The sequence below is a fragment of the Mustela putorius genome, unplaced genomic scaffold (assembly GCF_011764305.1).
Source record: "Mustela putorius furo isolate JIRA1106 unplaced genomic scaffold, ASM1176430v1.1 tig00000139_pilon_pilon_pilon, whole genome shotgun sequence".
In the NCBI taxonomy this organism is placed as follows: Eukaryota; Metazoa; Chordata; class Mammalia; order Carnivora; family Mustelidae; genus Mustela; species Mustela putorius.
In genome coordinates, this window is record NW_025421293.1 from 12,270,605 (window position 1) to 12,291,385 (window position 20,781).

At 53.7% G+C, this 20,781-nt stretch overlaps 1 protein-coding gene across 2 annotated transcripts in view; it reads right to left on the minus strand.

Annotated features, from left to right (window-relative positions):
• Positions 1 to 527: 527 nt before the first annotated feature.
• Positions 528 to 20,781, minus strand: part of SDK1 (sidekick cell adhesion molecule 1) — an 883,892-nt gene continuing 863,638 nt past the window's right edge. For both annotated transcript variants that reach the window (XM_045075163.1, XM_045075162.1), the window contains 5 exons: positions 19,711 to 19,875; positions 16,651 to 16,788; positions 13,813 to 13,933; positions 13,212 to 13,341; positions 528 to 1,815 (listed from right to left, as the gene is read on the minus strand). In XM_045075163.1, the coding sequence (XP_044931098.1) occupies positions 1,564 to 1,815; positions 13,212 to 13,341; positions 13,813 to 13,933; positions 16,651 to 16,788; positions 19,711 to 19,875 (806 nt within the window). In that variant the 3' untranslated portion in view covers positions 528 to 1,563. The remainder of the gene's footprint in view (positions 1,816 to 13,211; positions 13,342 to 13,812; positions 13,934 to 16,650; positions 16,789 to 19,710; positions 19,876 to 20,781) is intronic.

Genomic DNA, 20,781 nt, shown 5'->3' on the forward strand with positions numbered 1-20,781 from the left:
CAGTGTCATGGCCACACTCCTTCTGGTGAGGTGGGGACACCGGGCCGTCCCCGAGCTCTGGGCACACTCGGGCTGGCATTAGCGGCTCGCAGCATCCACCTGGACCTAGGCTCTGGCCTGGAGAGTCGGCCACATTAGACCCCTCTTGCAAGAATAATGTGACGGCTGGGCCGCACCTACAGTTTGGACTCTCGGTTTCTCAACATAGTTCATGCTATTTTCATGTAGCTAAAAACGAAAACAAAACAATAGCAAAGGGGGAAAGAAAGAAAACGTTTCCAGAAAACCCTTTAAGGCTAGAAGCTGGGCGGGGGTCGGGGGCGGGGACAGCAGCAGCACTGGTGGTCAAGGCAGTGTGCAGTGGGCGCAGCAAGCAGACCCGGGGGCAGCGCTCGGAGGCAGGCCGGCGCCCACCTGCGGGCAGTGCTCGGAGGCAGGCCGGCGCCCACCTGCGGGCAGCGCTCGGAGGCAGGCCGGCGCCCACCTGCGCAGGAGGCCTGGCGAGGAGGCGGCAAGCTGGGGCCTCGTTTGCTCAGAGCTGTTTTGCTTTATTTGGAGACACTGACGCTTGTCGTCTTTCTCATGTACAAAGCTAAACAATTAATAAAAAGGCACCTGGAGACAGCAGAGACTCATTCATTTCATGTGACATATTTTAAAAAAAGATAAAAAGATTTAAAAAATACTCTGGTTAACAATGCACACGTCTTACACAACAAGCAATTATTCTGCAAGCGCCGTCTGGTTCTCTCTGGGTTAGCGGGGTTGGCCGTGTGCTGTGTTCTCGGGAAGGAGCTAGCTCGCTAAGTGAGGGCCAGCGTGGCGGCTTCCGGCCCCGGGGGTGGTTTCCTGCTCTGCACCGTTGGGTTTAAGGAGAGAAAGGAAGAAAAAGCCCCGGTGTTTCACCGCTGCAGTGACACAGGGTGAGGCCAACGGAGTCATCGCCGGGTCTGAGGACCCCACCTTGCAATCTCTTGCCCCCTTGCCAGGAACCTGGATGCCGATTCCTTGCCTAGAAACTGCGGAGGGAGAATATTTCAGAGGTGGATGCCGTCAGGTCGAAAAGGGCCCAGCCCAGGGCAGACTTCACTCTGCGGCCCCAGGAGGCAGCGAGAGCCCAGTTGGTCGGTGTCACCGATGGGGACCCTGGTGTATGACTGGTTCTCCGGAGGCACAGGAGGTAGAGAAGCGGAAGGAGCGCCCTGGATGCGGGCGGACAGCTCCCTGGATCCCCGCTCTTCCTCCCCCCGCAGCCTCCCTAGTCAGGCATCGGGATCTCGGGAAACCCGGGGCAGGGGGCTGGGGGCTCTGAGGCGTTCCCGCCATTGCACCACTGAAATACACCTTCTCGTAAAAAGAAAAGAAAACAAAGAAACCCGCTTCCTGCAGCGATGTTACAAAAAGCCGTTAAAAAAACCTTCCTAATTGAAATCTAGTGTCCACAAGTAGGTAAAATCATCACTTATCAGAATTCTCTTTAAACAAAAGCTTGAGCTCAGTTATTGGAGTTGATTGTCTTAACAAAAGGAGGCTGGGAGGTCCGCTGAGGCCCCGCTGGGGCTGTTACACGAAGGAAGAGAAGCCGGTGAGTGGAGTCCGGGCGCCAGAGCCCGTGGGCGCAAACACGGCGCTCTGCGTGGTGACCACGGTGTGCAGGTGCGGCCCCGCCTCGCTGCCCGCCACAGCCTCGTACCTGTGCGGGGCACGGCCGCCCGGGGCCCGCCGCTTCCACGAGTTGTAGTAGGTGGGGTCGCTCATGTAGTGGTTGACGAAGGAGTGCTGGGGGGGCGCGTCCTCGGACTCGGAGTCAGTGCCCTGGGGGGACGATGAGATGTGAGCAGGCGCATGGGAGAGGAAGGAAAGACACGGGGGCGGGGGGCGAGTATGGGGGAGGGGATGGGGTGGCAACAGGGAAGGGCAGCCATGAGGGAGCAGGGGGGCACAGCCATGGAGGGACGGGTGGCCACATGGGGAGGGGAGGGGCGTCCCGGGGGGGAGTGGCCACATGCAGCAGGGCTGAGCTGGAAGTGGGGAGTGGCCAGGAGGCAGGACCAGAACTAGCAACCCAAAGTTCCCACCCTCTGCCCCTTCCTCCCCCGACTCCCACCCTGCACACTAGGAGCGCCCACACCTCCCCGGACTGACAGCTCCCCCCACCGCCCCCTGCTGAGCTCAGCATCTCCCTTGTGTTCACATAGGGACCATGTGCTGTCCCAGCTGCTCCTGAGCCACCCTGTATCTGAGCCTGTCGAAGGAGGGGTCTACATTGCTCCTCTGCCCCAGGACAGCCTCCAGGGGGTGCTCTGTGCCCTCACAGGGCAGAAGCCCTGTGTGGTGGGGGGAGTCGGAAAGGCCCAGGGTCCTCCGCTTGCCCAGGCTTCCAGTGTAGGCTGGCCCAGAGCACGGGGAGCCCGCCTTGAGCACACAAGGAGAGAAGCAAGGGCTATCCTCCAGGGGACACAAATTCCGCGTGCTGTCACCTCCACGAAGACCTCTGGGGGAGGCCTGCTGAGGAATGAGGCCCTAGCGAGCCATGAGCTCTCAAGGACGCACCCAGCCCCTGCTTCCCTAGGCCCCAGAGAGACCTGAGGCCTCGCCGGTGGTACAGAAGAGCCTGCCCTGGGAAGGCCCAGTCTGCGAGGGTTTCATTTCCTTTCTTTTTATAGAATAAATCCAAAGTTTCCACGAAGAACATTTAGTCCACATTGTCTCTATGTCTCTATACCCGGTTTCTGGGGGTTGATTTTAAACCACTAGAAGCAAGGCCCGCTGGGACAGTGGATGGAGGCCGTTTTCCCAAGACAGTGGAAGCCCTCCTCCTTCCCTGCCCCAGAGGCGCTCTGTGGCCCTGGGGCCTTCCTGAACTCTGGGGAGCCCTGCTACCTGCCGGGGTGCAGCCCGCAGTCTGGCCAGGTTCTCTGTCATGCCCCACACCCTGAAAACACAGGGGGTTCCTCCCTGCCCTACCCGGGATGGAGCAGAGACTGTGGACACCTCAGATATGCCAAAAATGGGTCCAGAAACATGTGCCTGTCCAGGCTTTCAAGTTCAAGGTAAGGGAACAGGAGCAGGTGGCTAGGTAAAGCCTCTCCCATTCCAAGATGCCCTGGCAGGGCTCTGTCCCTGACACCCGGCAAGCCTCCTCCCTGGGCTCCAGTGCCTGAGCTCTGACCTTTTCCCTCTCTACAGAGGGTGTCAGGAGGCCCCCAAGCCTGTCTCAGAATCACCAGGGAAGTTTCAGAGAGTGAAGATTACTGGGTGTGGCTCCTGCTGTCTTGATGGAGAGGGTCTGGGGCAGGGCCCTGGAATGTGCATTTCTTAGACGCTCTGGAAAGATTCTGATCGGTGGTCAGGGAGTGAGGGCAGGGAAGGGAGAGGGAGCCGACTACTGGCCTCTATCCTACGTGTCGTCTGTATAGAGACTCATGAAAGCCAGAGAGGGTCCTTTGGTACCCTGAGCCACTCTCCCCCATCTGATGGGGAGGGCATGGCCCGTGTCACCCACATGCAGGAAGCTCGACCCAGGGACTAGTGCTGTTCTCCTCCCGAGGAGCCGGTGCTGTGTCCTGTGAGCGGGTAAAGCGGGCAGACGTCCCTTTGGACATCAGGGGGAGCTGGAACCTCCTGGGATTTTCCAGACACAGACTGAAAATCTGGCTCTCGCTGGAACGTTTACAGGAAAGTAACAATAAGTCACCAAGCTGGGACTCCTCAGGACGTGAGACGTAAACTGTTTATGTTTCGACCCAATCAGAGCGCGTCTGTGGTCCCTCCGCTTCTCCCTAAGTCGGAGCTTGCATAAACGCAGGTATGATGAGCGGCTCCCTGACACATCCCAGGACACGGACGGCACCCAGCTCCGCCACCAGCGGACAGCGGTGGTGGAACAGAGCCAGGACGAGCCGTGTTTTAGCAGCCGTTGTGCACACCGAGTGACACCCCCGTCCAGTCTCTTGACACTGCACAGCGGCCGTGAACCGGGGATTTTTATTCCTATTTTAGGGATGAAGAGAGAGGCTCAGAGAGCAGTCATGTGGCCGGTGTCCCAGGCCGGGTGGGAGCCGCCCAGGAACTGGCCGTCCACTCCAGCCTCTCCTTCGTGTCACAACCCCCCCACCGGTCGGTCCCAGACCCACCGTGCTCTGCAAACCAAAGGCTGTTTTTGTAACTCACCCCAAGCCTGACCTGCGTGGGGCTAGTTTGGCAGCTAACCCCAAGCTGAACTGATGTGAAAATGTGTAGTGTGAACAGTGTTTGGTTTTGCTGCAGGAATGCTAATGGGTTTGATCGGTGATGCTGCCCGATCCTGCCGGGGCCGTGGCCTCATGTCCCATGCATTCCCACACCCGGAAAACACCGAGTTCTTCAGTGGATCTGGTCTCAGGAGTTGCAGATAAGAAATGCGACACCTGTAATTCCGGCAGCTAAGGTTTGTTCTTCCTCTGTTTTCCAGAGGCTTTGTGGGGCTTTGAGGCAAAGCTCTGTGTACATCGAGATGGACAGGAACAAGAACAGAGGTCACCTGAAGGATCAGGTGGCAGCTGTGTTATCGGCCCCCGAGCTGGGTTTGTCCCTTCTTCAGCCGTCTTGGCTGTAAGTTTTGCAAGTTCAGGAGCAAAGAGCTCACGTGGAGATGCGTCGGGGGAAGCCCCCTCTTGAGAAAGGCCCAGAACACTCAGGATGTGGACCGCAGGTCCCACAAACTGGAGTCAGGGGTCACGGTTAGCTGAAGACTGGACGTAAGCTTGAAGATTTTCTCCCTCTTCGCACTGAACCCTCCGGTGCTCGGAGGCCGCCCCATGCACCGTCCATTCCAACCATGAAGGATACGCGGGAGCAAGAATGTGAGAAGGAGCAGCTGGATTCAATCTCCTCACTTTGTGTCTGAAAGGACTGAGACCCGCACAAGCATATGACCTTCTCCAGGTCATACCCGACCGGGGATGGAGCCAGGCCAGACCCAGCGCTGGTATCACAGCCGAAGGTGGCAGAAACGAAGCCTCTTTCAAAACACGTTGGACACCTTCCAGGTCAGCTGTATAAAGGGTCAGGTCTCTGATTGGAGGAAATGGCCACACGCAGGAGTCCCCTGTGGCCCTGTCCAACACTTGCTTCTCCCCTGTCTCGTGACCCCGGCCCACTCCTCTTGCTGCTGTCTGGTCATGGAGAAGCCCCGCTCACAGTCGCCAGGAGGCAGCAGATCTAGAAGGGACTCCCATGTCCTTGCAGGAGGCAGCCTTTCCACGAGCACATCCAGCCTGGATGCGGGATGTGTCCCACCCCCACATGCCTGTTTATGTGATGAACTATACAGTCTCACTGGAGAAGGCTCAGAAGCTTTATCATTATGTTTTCTCAAGCACAGACCTCAAAGTCCTACGGAATGGAGAGAGGGGTCTGTGACAGATGTGGGTGCTGAGAGGAAGCCCCAGCAGGAGACAGTCCCGTGGTTGTCTGACTCACAGTGATGTCCCAGTGTGTGTGTCTGGGCTTTGACCTTCCCAAATGAACTTCAGAAAGTGATCCTTCTCTGCCTGTCCTTGTCCACGGGATGGATGGCCTGCCCCTCATTAAACAATGATTGGTTCATGGGCACGCATGCGATTTAAGCTGAGCCAATCAGAATCCTCCTTGGGACTCTACAGGGCATGGGGAAGGGCAGGGTTTTTTAGGTGGCAAAGCTGGGCGCTGGCTGTGCGCCCTGAGTGGGCAGGGCCCAGAGACCCGGCCAAGAGCCCCTGTGAGAGGAGAAGACCATCTTGCAGAAAGACAGGAGAGACAGGAGCCTAAGAGTAGAGGGTCACGACTTGTTAAGTCCAGTCTCCAGGCTCCTGCTCAGCCCTCGGCATCACCTCCATGAGAGAGCCCCGAATCCAAATGCCACCCTCCCCTCCTCTGCCTGCTCTGTTTATTGTTTATATGACATTATTATCTTTTAATGGGGATGTATTTTAGCGAGTTAGAATTATCGACAAAAAGGCAATGCTGCAGGATCCTTTTTATTTTTTTTTTTAAGTTTCCTGTGTGATATGAAGTAGTGATGTGTGTTGGTTTCCCAGGAAACCAGAGAAGGACAGCAGGTGATTGGACGTGGTGGCAGTTTCTAAAGGTGCACAGATGCCTGGCAAACGGCTAACAGAGATAAGCTCAACACTTTCGGCATTATATATGCAAGATGAAAGAGTCAAATATTATTAGGGAATTAATTAGGTATGAGGGGGTTGGTCTAAGTTGGTTGGAGCAGGAGAGGTTTTGAAAACTGTTTATTTAGATTTTGAGAACAGTTTTTCTCATGCGATTTGAAGAGTAGTCCTGTTATGCAGTTGCGTGAAAACCTGGTGACAGACCCTCTTATTCCCAACTGGAGAAAGAAAGGAACCACAGCAGGTGTCCTGAGACACTGAGTGCCTGACTCAGAGCTGCTCCGATCAGGCAGGTCCTGGAGCTCCTGTGAGCCTATTTGCAGAATGTCCTCTTTAAGCAATAATCCTGAAAATGGGTCAAAAGATACCCTGTGGAGAAAGGGACAGCATCACTAGCTTCTTAGTGAAATACTAGCTTCGCAGAAGAGAACTTCCAGCAAGGACCTCGCGGGTTTCTGCCTCCTTCCTTCCTGGGGCTCTGCAGAGGAGGGTGGGGAGGAGGGGGAGGGCATTAAACTCTTGACGAAGCCCAGGGCCCAGAATGTGCCTTACTCTTCACACCTGACATCTTAGCGTGCAGTCGATTTAAACCTAGAAGCTGCCTCCGGTAGAGAGGATTACTATCTGAAATCTAAACCCAGTCCTAGTTGAGACAGGTGCCCAGGTGGGTCATTCTCTCTGGGACCGTTGTTGATCTCTCTGAGGGCTCTGCCTACAGTTCCATACTTTGACTCTGTTTCTGTGCATTTGGGGTTAAGGGGCCAGGTCAGAAGTCATCATTGCCAGATTTAGGAAGATTGTGCATCTCCCCTCTGAATATCAGGACCTTCAGTTATGAATGGAAAAGGTGTTTCCAGAATGGCTGGGGAGGAACTAGCAGATTCTCATCCTGGTGGGAGAATGATTTAACTGAGCAAAGCTATTTTAGAAGCAGGCATTTAAAGTCTCTGGAAATAGTGGCGAGGACATATAGCAAATGGAAAAAGCTTTATTCCTGAAAAATATAAATTTCTCTAAGAACAGCAAGAGTTGGAGGCATTGAACAGTGACCTGTATCAACGCCCCACCCATGACCCCCAGCTCAGGTATGGCTGAGAGAACTGGGTTCCCTTGCTCACCTTGTCTTCACCCATAGGCTGGATGCCCTACATCGCTTGTGGTGGGCTGGGAATACTGACCCCCAGATGCCCCTACCTCGGCTAGCTTGTAGGGAAGATGATCGACACTGGGAGGGGTGGGCTCAGAAGTCCAGGGACTACCGTGTCTACCCAGTGCACTGCTTGCACAGTGGGTAAGTCATTATGGGAGAGGAGGGCCACTGTACCCACCCCCAGCTTTGGTGCTGTGACATGGAAGAGGACACAGGAGAGAGAGACAGTCCATTAGAACTGAGAGCTTTGGAGCTCTCCTTAGGGGAAAGGCCTTGTTTGAAACAGAGCATGCCTAAGGGCATTGCTGAAAACAGCAGGGTCCCTTGGGATGAGAAATTAAGAGGAAGCTGGTAGTTCCATGATTGTAACAAGTGAGGCAATCAACCAGCCAGAAGTTTAACAGAGAGGACCAGGGAAAGAGAGACAGCTCAGGAGAGCCCTCTTGGATCAGAGCAAAATACAGATTGATAATATCTTGCCCCTACAAAAGGGCTATACTTTAACTGGTGCAAGCTATGGAGTAATGGAGAGCCTGGGGGGGATTGTGAAAAGTAATACAGCCAGCCAGCGGCGGAGGTTAAGAGCTGGGTGTGATACCAACAGGGACAGACCATTCGGAATCTTAACGGGAGTGAGAAAAAGAGACAGAGAAAGCCTGGCTGGGACCATCGTCATCCCTGGTATTCAGGGGGCCTGAATGCATCCCTAAGGCTGTTCCTTCTCAGGGGTGGCATCAGAGTCCACACTGTGGAGGAACCAGATTTCCAAAGAACTAGTCCAGCCCAGTCACTAAATAAGAAACAAACAAATCAGCAAACAACAAGAACAGTCCTTGGGGTGGAGGCTATCAGTATTTGGAGTTGGCATAATGACTAATTTAAAAAAAAAAGGATAGAGTGTGCGGTACATGGGACAAAAAGCAGGCAGCCTCCAAGGAGGCCCAAATGTTGGCAGACATAAGACTCTGAAAGCAACTATTATGATATATTCACAGAACCAAAGGAAGCTATGTTTAAAGAATGAAAGTAAGATGACACTATTGCACCAAGCAGAGAATATCAATAGGGATAGAAATTATTTAAAAAGAGCCAAATGAGAAGTTTTGGCATTGAAAAATACAATAGCCAAAATGAACAATTCATCAGAGGGCCCCCACGGTATGTTGGGTCTGGCCGAGGAAAGAATCAGGGCACGTGGAGATATCGACAGAGGTTATGCAATCTGAAACACAGAGAAGGAAGAATGAACACGTACAAGAAAGAATGATGACAAAAGAAGAGAGAATCTGATAAGTGTATAGAGCACCCGTATGCGAGATAGTCACGGCAGCACCAGGATGAGCGGAGAAAGAAAGAGGCAGAAAAAAACAGGGGAAGAAATGACTTAAAGCTTTCCAGATTCGATCAAAAGCATTAATCACACACCCAGAAAGTTCCATAAACACCCAGTAAGATAAATGGAACCAAGTCCGCATCCACCCACCTCAGAGTAAAAAACACAAAGACATAAACTCTTGAAATCATGGGCAAGGGAACTCATGTAATGTTAAGGGTTGGCTTCTAATCAGAAAAAAGCTGGGGGACAGAAGATAATGGGGCAACGTAGTCAAAGTGTTGAATAAAAACTGCCAACCAAGAATCTTCTGTTCAGCAGAACTACTTTCAAAAATGAAGGTGAAATAAAGACATTCTGAGATAAACAGAAACATGAAAATTCATTGCTAGCCAACCTGCCTTACAGGAGATATGGAAGGAAGACGGTCAGGTTGAAAACCAGTGATACAGACAGAAATTCAAATTCATACAGAAAGATAGAAAGTACCAACAAAGCTGATCACCCATGGGTAATTATAAAAGATAGTATGATTGCACATGTCTTCTCCTTTCTTCTCTTGCTTGAGTTAAAAAGCGATTGCATAAAGCAGTATGTATATGATTGTATTATTGGGCCTATAATGTATAGAGATGTAACATATTTAACAATAACAGCACAAAGGAGAAGGTGAAGTAATGGCACCCAGTGGTGACTTGGACCCACAAAAAGAAATGAAGAGGACCAGAAAAAGTACATAAGCAGGAAACACAGTAAACTCTAGAAATAGACTTGCTCTCCCTTCCTCTTTCAACTTCTTTAAAAGACATATAATTCTATAAAGTAGTGACTATAAAAAATGTATTCTTGAGTTTGTAACAGTACAGATATACAGACATAGCATGTATAATAATAGCACAGAAAGGGGCAGAGGCCATAGAACTGTATTGGAATAAAATATCTATATGTCAGTCAGGTTTAGTATAAGACTTTTCTTTAAAGATTGATTTAGTTATGTGTGTGTGTGTGTGTGCGTGCGTGTGTGTGTGTGTGTGTGTGTGAGAGAGAGAGAGAGAGAGAGATTGAGGGACTATGTGTTCATGAGCTGGGGTCGGGGGCAGAGGAAAGAATCTCAAGCAGACTCCCTGTTGAGCACAGAGCCTGATGTGGGGCTCGATCCCAGGACCTGAGATCATGACCTAAGCTGAAATCAAGAGTCGGAGGCTAAACCAACTGAGCCACCCAGCTGCCCCCAGTATATATCTTAAGTAAATGTTGGTACTAGAGCAACCACTAACAAAACTAATGGAAAAAAATACAGTAGAAGTAAAAACAAGCAAATTAAAATAGTACACTAGAAAATTTTCACTTAAAAAAGAAGACAGTGGGGGGGAAAAGAGGACTAAAGATGTGAGACCTATAAAAGACAAACATCCAAAGGACAGATATAAATTCTACCTTTGCCATAATTACATTAAATGTGAATGGATTAAAGAATCCATTCAAAAGGCACAGATCAGCAGAACAAAACTGATAGGTACCCAGCTACATGCTGTCTGTAAGAGATACATTTTAGATTCAAAGATACAAACATGTTGAAAGTAAAAGAATAGAAATGATACACCATGTCAACAGTAACCAAAAGAAAACCCTAGTGGTTGAGTAGTGTAAGACAAAATAATCTTGAAGACAAAATTGTTACCAGAGACAAAGAGGAACACACTAATATTAATGAAAGGCTCAATCCGTCTAGGAGACATAGCTATCATAAACATATATCCACTCAAAGACAGAGCACCAAAATTAAACGGACTGAACTGGAGTGAGAAATAGATAATTCAACAATAGTTGGAGACTTCAATACATTAGCAGATGGCAGAAGATCAAAAACCTAGGTGGCTTCCATAATACTGGGAATCAGTCAGACCCCACAGACACATAAGGAGCACTCCGCACTCCGCACGTTCATAGAAAAACATGCTCTTTTCAAGTGCATATGGAACATTCTTCCAGCACAGACCGTAAAACGAGACACAATAAATTTTAAAGGACAGAAATTATATAAAGCATGTTCCTGGGCCACAGTGGAAGAAAATTAAAAAATCAATACCAGAATGACATTTGGGAAATTCACAAATATGAGGAAATTACAAACACTCTCCTAAATAACCCATGTTCCAAATGGGTGAATTGTGCAGTATGTGAATTCCATCTCGATCAAGCTGTTTAATAAATGTGGCTCGAACCAAGCTCTCCCATCTGAGCTGGCACTTTCGAGATGATGAACGTCCCCAGGTCCCTCTGTTGGGATTCCGTGAACGTTTAGTGCCTACAAATCTCCCAAATGCATTAGGTTCAAAGATAGGACCTAGCAAGATGATAAAGTGAAGAATTCTGGAAGAAAGATGGGTCTTCCTGTATCTACCTGAGCACCCAGGGGGCAGACAGAAGCCAGGCATGGAAATTCTCAGCTGGAGGTGACTGTCAGAGCTTTCCAGGGGCCTGGACCCCCAGACCCTAGCTGAAATTCTGCATGTGCATAGAGAGAGTGTCTACACCTCTCATAGGGTGTCTGATAGAGGCCTTGACCCCAAAACCAGTAGGAAGCATGAGAGGCATTTGTGGGAACTTTAAAAGGAACCCCTTCCTCCTGGCACAGGGCTTGAGCTCAGCCACAGTCCTAGAGCTAGGACAACTTGATTCTGTGCAGCAGGTCTGCAGGGACAGATGGAACTGGGAGCCTGGCACTCAGATCTGCCTCTCAAGCCCCCTACCCCCACCCCCCATCGGTGCATATCCAGGAAAGACATACATGTACGCGTGAGTATGCCGAGCTCATTTAACAATCCTCCATAAAAAGCAGCTGAATTTGCATCTCAGTACACCCCATCGACCCATTTTGAGAATGTTTTCACCAACAGAGAGTTCAGAATTCATGCATCTAACCCAGGCTGCTGACCCGGGGGCGCTGAGCTGGAGGGGACGGTGGAGGCCGGGGCTCAGATGACCTCATATTCAGTCTGGTCGGCTGGCCAACGGAGAGAATCGGTCTACGTCATGGGGTGGTGTGAGCAAGGGCTGAGTGTGCCCGACCCACTGTAGGTGCTCCATAGTGCTTGGCCTCTGTTGGCCCATCATGAGCTTGGCGTGCAGGGCTAACGCAGGAAGTTCTGTGAGTCCCGTCTGTGGGGCTGTCGAGCTCTCAACAGCCATGGCCCCTGGGAATTATGGACAGACCCCGGGTAGGGGTCCTGCGAACGCATCTCTAATTGCTGCCACAGACGGTGTCTGCTGGAAGGCCATCCTCTCCTTCCCAATGTGTGGCTTTTGATGGAAGCAGCTAGAACAGCTCCAGAACAGCTGCTCTTTCCTTATCACAAAGCGGCAGCTCATTTTTGCCGCATTTCACTTGACAGCCCCTTGATTTCAGACAAATGTACCTTTCCAAACCTCTGTGGTGCTGCTTGCTGTTTTCCCCAAGCCCGAGGCTACTGGACAGACAGGGTGCCTGGCGTCCTTCGTAACAGAAAGCCGGAAGCAAGCGGGCGCAGAGTCACACGACACCTGCCCTGTGCCCCGTCTCACCTGGACCTCATATACAGAGCACAATTTAAGAGAAGCCATTTTATTGAGCCTCGGGGCTTAATAAGGCCTGAATTCAGGTCCAAATGAAGGTGAGACTTATTTTAGATTAAATATTGATTTAGCGTATGAATGCCAAGAGGTAGGGCAGGCCTACGTGTCCAGCAAATCGCTTGGTGATTTTCCTCTCTCTCAAGACTTGGCATATGAGAAATAAAAGAGCTTAGGGACTGATGGAGGACCACCTCCCTACGGCCATATAGCTGGTTTTGCTCGTAAATGCGAGGCACGGAGGCCGCACCCTCGGAGTGGGGGCATGCTGCGGGGGCTCGGGGTAGGGGGGCTGAGCCCCTGAAGGAGCCTCCCTCCGCTGCCCCTGGATGACATCCTCCCCTGCCTGCTCGCTGATGGAGGCCTTGCACCCGGGCGAGCTCAGCTCTGCACATGAACACAGGGGCCCAGAAAACCTTACATATAGGCAGGCCCGTGGGTCCTGGGCAGGGGACATCTCCTTAGGGGCATCTCCCTGGTCCATCTGCTCAGTGAGGACGGGGACAAGTCAGAGCTGCCCAGAGCCTCTAACGGTCCCAGAATGGCAGTGGCTAAGTCCCCCTTCAGCACAGGGAAGCAGGGCAGGTGGGAGGGGGAAGGGCTGCCAGGGCCGGGGTGCCAGGTTTGGTGGCTTTTGCAGGCTGAGGCCGCCCACCCCCCCAGCTGGGGTCTACAGGCCAGGTTCTATGGTCACCACCAGAAAACACGCTTTATTTCCCGAAGCCACACGGAAAGTGAGCTCTGGGATCAGAAGCCACTTCGGTGAGGTATTGATCTGAGAGCTGGCCCAGCACCCGTGACCTCCAGGCCTGAAGGGGCTAAAGCATGGACTTTCCTCATCTGTAAAAGGGAGTCACTTGCCACCTGCCCTGTTGGGTCCTGTGGCTTTGAGACGCGGATGGGACCCAAGGGGCGGCACCTTCGGAAGGCAGAGCACTCATCACAGAGGCAGGGGACGACCGCAAGCACTGACCTCAGATTCCGAAGCGTCCACCGACTTCTCCTTAAGGTTGGCGCTCTCGGTCAGCACAGCTCCGTTGTACTTGTTGCAGATGTCCTCATCTGAGTAGTGCAGCCCGCCGGGGCTGGGCCGGGGCGGGGACCTAGGACAGGGACGGGGCCGCGAGGGACGGATGTGGGCTCAGGGCAGCTCTGGGCCGCGGACACCTCCCCCGGGGGCCTCCTGACCCGCCCTGTGGCCGCCGTCACGTCGGTGAGAGGACATCCTTGCTGGCGATCAGTCCGCCGCAGTGTTGCGTGGCGGTGTGTGAAGCGGGACTTCACTAATCACACGTGCGCAGCCGGCCCCCTAGAGGGCCACCCGGGGGCGGGGGTTCTCCTGAGCTCACTCCCCTCCTGTCTGAGATCTGCCTTCTTTTTGTAGTTGCAGAGGAGGTAGGATGTTTCTTGCCCCCTTCCCTTCCTGCCTCCTTCCCAACACTGCCCTGCTGGGGTTGGGTGGGTGCCCGTGGGCACGGCGGCATGTCTGCGGCCGGCCCCCCACCCTGGCTGGTTCAGGTCTTCGGGCAGATGGGGGCACACTGAGGGGGTGGTTAGAGCGACTGCAGCCCTACCTGGTCCCGTTCTTCTTCAAGAAGGTGTTCTTGACGTTGAGATGGCGGCTGTTGAGCTCCAAGGCAGCAAACCCTCCGTTGTCCAGGGTCAAGGTCTCCTCCATGTTGGAGATGCTCTTACCTGCAGCAGGCACGGGAGAATGGATTCAGAAGTTCCAGGAAAGAGCCCAGTCCCAGCTGGTCAGCCTACGGGTGTTCACTGAGTTCCGGCCGGAAGCAGAGCCCAGACCCGGGCTGGGGCTCACAAGACAGTCGGAGGCACACGGGGGAAGAAGCCGCGTGTGAAGGATGACGCTGGGGCATTTCCGTGTTTATTTTGCCCGACACCAAAGAACTGAACTGGTGTTCTTACCAGTATCTGTCATAAGAGTTTCTAGAGTGCATCATCTTTTTTAAAAAGCAGGGAAATTAAATATTGAACACATTTCAAAACAAAAAAACTCACGACCACATAACAACAAAATCTCAGTAGAAAGTAGATTTACAAGGGGCGACCATGAAGGTAGTGGACAGGGCGTCTTTGGGGTGGTGAAAATGTTTTAGAGTTGGCTGTAATGATGACTACAGACATCTGTCGATATACTAAAAGGCACTCAAAACCCATAAATTTATAAATACGTATGGAAACATATTTTAAAACATGTCAGGAGATCAGATGAATAACAGTGTAGTTGGGAGAAACCAAAGGGCGTGAAAGGTTTCCAGTGGCTTTCGGTCCTCGGGGCCGTCCCTGTCCTGGGAACTGGAAGAATCTTCCAGACCTCCTCCTCTGCTCCCAGAGGCCCACAGAGCTCCCCCCGGAGTGCATTTTTGACATACTGGCTTGTTCCTTACTGTCTGCCTTCCATCTTCCCCGGCTGGACCACGGCTCGTGGAATTGGGGACCTCTCCAATTTATCTCCCACTATTCTCCGGAAGGACTCCAGGTTCCCTAAAACCCCATGGCGCCCTCTCTGCTGTGAACCCAGCGCCCCTGGACGGGCCCAGATGCTTGACGTGCTCGCAGCAGAGGAAACTGACAGAACACAGGCAGAGGGAGGACGGAGCTGCTGGCCAGTGGGATGTGGGCGGGTGAGAGGGCGAGCAGGAGAAAACCGCCCTCAGAAAGGAAGTCCCGTGAGAAGGGGGTTGTGAGGGGAGCAAGCGGGAGGGGGGGGTCCAGGCCGTAACTGCAAAGGTCTGGGTTCTGCATGGCTCCCGGCAGCAAAGCAGACATTCCAGTAGATGAGTACGGTATCTTTTATTTTTTTTTTTTCCCCCAGGCTTCAATTATGATGTTAAATTAATACTCCAGGGTAAGGCTGAGTATCAGAAGCTGCAGGTCAGATCTGTCTTTTCAGGCCGGTTTTCGAGATGCAGAAGGAGAGGGAAAAGCAGGGAGATTTTCTATGCACCAGACGCAGGGTTCTGTAATAGCATTAACTCAGTAAAATGACATGCCGTTCATACATAGTAAATCCCATAGGAATAAAGTCTGATTTACGAACACTTGTTAGAAGTGAATTTATACAGAAAAAAATAAATCCTTTCTTGGAGGAATGAATTGCTTAACGTTAGGAAAGCAAATGGCGAAGCGCCTGGTTCTTTTAACCCTTCAGGAGCAGTGAGGGGTGGTGCAGGGGGGCGGGGGCAGGGGGGTAGCTATTCAGCCCAGTGGCTCACCCGTCTGGGGGATGAGGCACCCACTCGTCTGTGGGAGGACCCCATCAGGGATCCAACTTCCTAAGAAGCAAAGACAGACGGGTCCAGCCATGGGACCCGTCCTCCGCTGCGGTGATGTCACAGAGCTGGTCCCATGCGTGGCCCAGCTACAGTTGTGTGTGTGTGTGGTGGGGGGGAACGCATCACCATCCAGAGCCCAGTCACAGTCTGCTGGTGGAAAAAACAGGTCTCACAGATGATTATGAGAGTTTTTTAAAAAATTGAGGAGAGCAGAACACACGGAGTGTACTAATCTTAAGTCTCCGGGTTGCGGGTAGAACCACCATCCACATAGAGAGTCAGAGCAGAGCACTCTCAGAAACCTGAGGGGTTCCCTCACGGCCCTTCTCTATTGATACTTCTCTGCCAGGAGAAACCATTGTTCTGTCTTCTAGAAACTTCCACTCATTTGCCTTGTTCCTGACCTTCCCATAAATGGGTCCAGCTTTGCCATGTTCCAGCTTTGCCCCATATTCATTTGTCCATTTCTCTGATTCGGGGTGGCTCATGCAGCAACAAACACTTATTAAGCACCTACTGTATGCCAGCCATGGAGCTTATGCTTGGGGAAGCAAAGGTGAGCCGGGCGTCAGAGGGTTTAGAACCGGAACGTGGGATGTAAGGTGCGGTACATGCTCTGTGGGTCTACGGCTGCACTCCGTTGTGTGTTTCCACATATGGGTCCGGGAGCCACACCAGCATTTCTGAGACGCGCCTGGGCTCACTGGGCTCATGATACTGAGAGGTACGGTGAGTCATCTGTTCGATGCTCTGTGTGTCCTATTCGAAAATCCTGTTGCGTTTGGGCAATGGTGTGGGTGAGGGAACAGTCTCAGGGAGTCCCATCCACCCACGAGATGGAGAGGATCCAAGACACAAGGCTCATTGTGGGGCGGAGCCAGGATGCGAACCTGGGCCTCAAGGGTCGAGGGCGCTTGCCTGCTGCCCAGAGCTGCCTCCCAGAGGAAATCTGAGGCCCGGCCTTGGTCACCCACAGGCAGACAAAATGCAAAGCCCTCACCCGGATCCCGGATTGAAGCAGAGAAGATGCGAACATTTTGGCTCCTGAGTGCATGGGCTCTTCTAGAGGTGGGGTGGGGGGCGGGGCGGGGGGGGGTGACAAGGCAGACGCCCCACCTGTGCTGCAGCTCCTGTATCTCCGGTTCTGTCCGTGCAAGACCAGGGCAAACACCAGCAGCAGGATGACGATCAGGCTGGAAAGGGCCATCACCAGCAGGAACCACCACTCCTGATAGAACGGGGTTTCCACTTGAGCTGAGGGGCACAGGAGCACACGGTCACACGGGATGGACACTGCTGCCACCAGTTCGCGGTGGCCCGGGGCTGGGGAAGAAGGCAGTGTCGGGAAGATGAACTCCGCCCCCTGCTGGGGTGGGCGGGGTGGGGGTGGAGAGGGGCGGCAGGTGGGCTGGTTTCCCAGACACAAGCTCCTTCTCTGTGGGAATCGGCTGGGGCCCCTCGGGCACCCTTGCCACCCTGTCCCAGAGCTCTCCCTGTCCTTGCCCGTCCACACCATGCTTCACGCCATATCCCCCGATTTTATCTGCTTATGGATGTTGTCCGGGGGAAACGGAGGAAGGACCAGCGAGCCTGGATGTCTCTGATCCTCAGTGCTCAGGCTTCCCTCCCAGATGGCCCCTGGGGCCCCTTACCCCTCTCTACGACGGCCGCTACCCTATAGCCCCTTCTGGAGGCTTCCCCTCCTCCTGACATCCCCCCCAACCATTCAGCCACACACTGTCATCAGAGAGATCTTCCTCGATGGAAACAAAGCATCCCTTCCTGAAAGTCTTCAGTGTGGCCCATATGAGCCTTGGGGCTCAGTCCAAGCCCGTGAACCCCATGAGCTGACTCCTTCTTGCTCCCACCCAAGGCGGATTCCGTCTACACCTGCACGAACACTGCTGATTGCAAGCCCTCTCTGCAGGCCTCTGCCACCACGGGACTCCCCAAGGCCTGTGCTGTGCTGTATTTCCTGCCTCCTGCAAAACTGAGCAGAACCACTGGCCCCCGTCTTGGGAAACATTTTTTGAGAAACAAATAGTTTCACTTAAAAGTTGCTTTGAAGGAGGACACCCTTCCTACTCATGTTTTATTCTGTTTACTAAGAACAGAGACATGGGACTCGCTGCTTGGGAGATGCCGGATGGCCCTGGGGTCCCGCTGGTGCCTTCCACAAGCCCCCTGCAGGGGAGCTGGCTGGGAGGCACCAGATCAACAGAATAGGAAGCCCTTGTCCGCCTCCCAGCTGCTGAAGCCCCCAGAAGACGCTTCTGCCTTACGTTAAATCTCTCACCGGTTGGGTAAAGACTGTGCACACTGGGGACAAGAGCGGGGAGCTGCCTTTGGGTAATGCAACGGTGCAGGGCTTCCTGGGACACGACAGCATTCTGAATCCAAAATATATCAGTGGTTTTCAGGTTGCACATTAATTACTCTGTATAATGAGCCAACAAATTCCAAATGGCCACCCAGGTGGGTGTGGAAAAGAAAGGCCTGGGTGCCCACAAGACCCTACTCCTGGCCCCTGGGGCAAGACCCCACAGATCTGCGGTCAGGGCTGCTGCCCTGAAGGATGGAGGAAGCTGACCACTGTCCCACTGGCAGCCGCAGTTGGCAAGGGCGTGCAGTGGGCTTCAGAGGACAGCCCGGCCATGGGCTCCATGAACAGAAGGGCGAGGGGCTTGTGTTCTCCTGCAGGAAGGAGCCTTTGCCCCTGGCTGTGTGTGTGTGCAATGAAAGGCTCTGTGCATTTTGAATTGCTTTACCTGGGTTCCACAAAGGAACCAAGAGGGGCAAACCTTGACTTGCTCGACTGGGGTGAGGGGTGCCCAGGGTGTCCTTATTCTAGTCTCTCTTCTGGAGGGCATGTTAAATCTTTCATAAGAAAGTGATGGAAATGAGAAGATTTTGATTTTGCTACATCTTACTGCTACGGAAGCCCATGGCGTGCTGGGGCTTCTCTTGGCAGACCCCGCCACGATCCGCGAGGACTCGTGGCTCCGAGACTGCCCGCAGGTACTGTGCTCCCTCCAAGGTCATGGCAAAGAGGGACAGAAGGTATTTTCAGTTTAAACAAGAGCAGTCAGCATCTTGAACGAATCTAGAGGCTGGGGAAGAACAATGTGTTTCTCTTGGTCCCAGGAACACCCCATGTGGTTTCTGGCCTCGCCTGCCCCCTTGCCTGAGCCGCACCTGCTCCCTGCCTCCTCCACAACTGCACGCCCAGCCTGTCCCCTGCCTGCGGTGGGTTGCCAGCTCCCTTTCTAATCGCCTCCGCGCTGCTCCCTGCAATCCCTCCAGCTGCCTGGCAGATCAACAGTAGAGCCCCAGGCGGCATCACCACTGGGTTGGATGGGGTCTCTGCAGGATCGTCCTCCAGGCAACCCCAGGAACGCCAGGTGCAGGCGGGGCAGAAGCTGGCCTCTGCTCCCCTCCTTGCCTGTTGTCTCACGACGAGGACTTTGTCTCTGCTGCTCTCTTCCCCTGTGGCCTCACCCCCATGCACTCTTCTCCAGCCAGACACATGCTCCCTCTTCTGAGAAGCCCTTCCTGATTTCCCCGCATCTGTTACACCCCTTGCCATAGGGCTGGCGAGGGCAGCTAGTCTGTCATCAGCACCCCATGAGCTCTGGGAAAGAAACCTTGCCTCTTCCACCCAGAGTGGAGCCTGGGGGTCTTTGTACCGGTTGGTGACTGGCCCGGGAGGCACATGGGCCCCTCAGCAGTCTCAGGGGAGGCCTGGATCAGACACACCTGGGTCAGGTGCTAAGACACCCCAGCCCTCCCCGTAGCTGCCGGGACTTTGCCCAAGCCTGCCCAGTAAGGAGCATTCAGCTGACGGGAGGGGCTGGGGGCTGCCTTCCCCTGGATGGATGGATAGACAGGACAGTGCTTAGCTCAGGCTGACTGCTCCGACTCTGGCCTGGGTCTTTGATTAGGAAAAAATGAAACAGAAATTAAGACTTGCTTAAACGCAGCCTGGTGAGGACAGTCAGGGGCCCGGTGGCGCCCGCTCCCCCAGTACCGTGTTCTCCAGGCTGGGCCTGTGCTGCTGGTACCTGCACGGCGCGGGGCGCTGTCCTCTTTCTTTGCACCACGGCTCCCAGCCCTCCCCACCCCCTCCAAGGGAAGAACTGTACCCAGAGTGTCCCCTGCTTGGACAGGGCTCCCTACCTGACACGGCCGTGGAGGGGCTGCTGGGCTCCCCATAGCCCGCCTGGTTCACGGCCACCACCCGGAACTCGTAGGTCACTCCCTGCCTGAGCTTGTCCAGGCTGACAGTGTAGGACGTGGCGCCTCGGGGGATGTCCTTCGCGAACACGTCCCAGAGGCCTTCATCTGCAGAGATGACACAAGGGGAGAGGGGAGGGGTGCTCTTTTTCTGCTTCCGATGCGCCGCTGTGAGCTCCCTGCCGCCCTCACCAACGGAGCCCCCGTGACATGAGAGCCAGAGGTGGGGTGCGCGGCCGGGGGCCGCAGGCAGGGAGGGGGCCAGCCCTCTCCTCGTGCACAGGCTCTGCTGCAGCTGCAGGCTGGTGCACAGTGGCGTGTTGCTGAACGTTCTCCCTGCCGTCGGATCCCATCGGATCCCATCAGACTCCAGGCCTCCCTCTGGTTTCTGACTTATGTCATCTTCTGTTGAGGGTTTCTGGCTCCCTTCTGGCTGGTCGTGGTCCCTCCCGGCCCCAGGATCCCGCCTCCCTGGCCAGCCTGCCCATCAGTCTCCTGCCGTCCCGCACACCCGAGCCAGGGTTCTGGGTTCTTTGGAGCACCTGCCGCCCCCATCCTAACTGGAGATGACAATCCCACCAGAGGCCCAGAGAGAAAACTACACGACAGTGTCTTTACCAGCCAGCTGTGAGCGCGGTGAGGCTGTGGGCAGACATGTCACCGGCTCATTGGGAGGAAAGGTGCTCAGGACAACCGGCATAGAGATGCGGGGGGTCAGGGGCTGTCCTTGTTCACCTTCGGGACTCTGCCCTGCCGGCGCACACCAAACCCCCTGAGAGGTGCCCTCCACTTTGCTCATCCGTTGGACTGGCTGCAGCATCTGACCTGCCCGGACCCCAGCTTGCTTTTTTCATCTCTGCCCCGATGCTACCGAATATGAGCGCAAATGAGACAAACACATACTGAATTCTGAACACTTGCACGCCCACGTTCATGGCATTATTTTTTTTTTAATTTCTTAACCCATTTTCTTTCTTATTTATTTATTTGACAGAGAGAAATTACAAGTACACT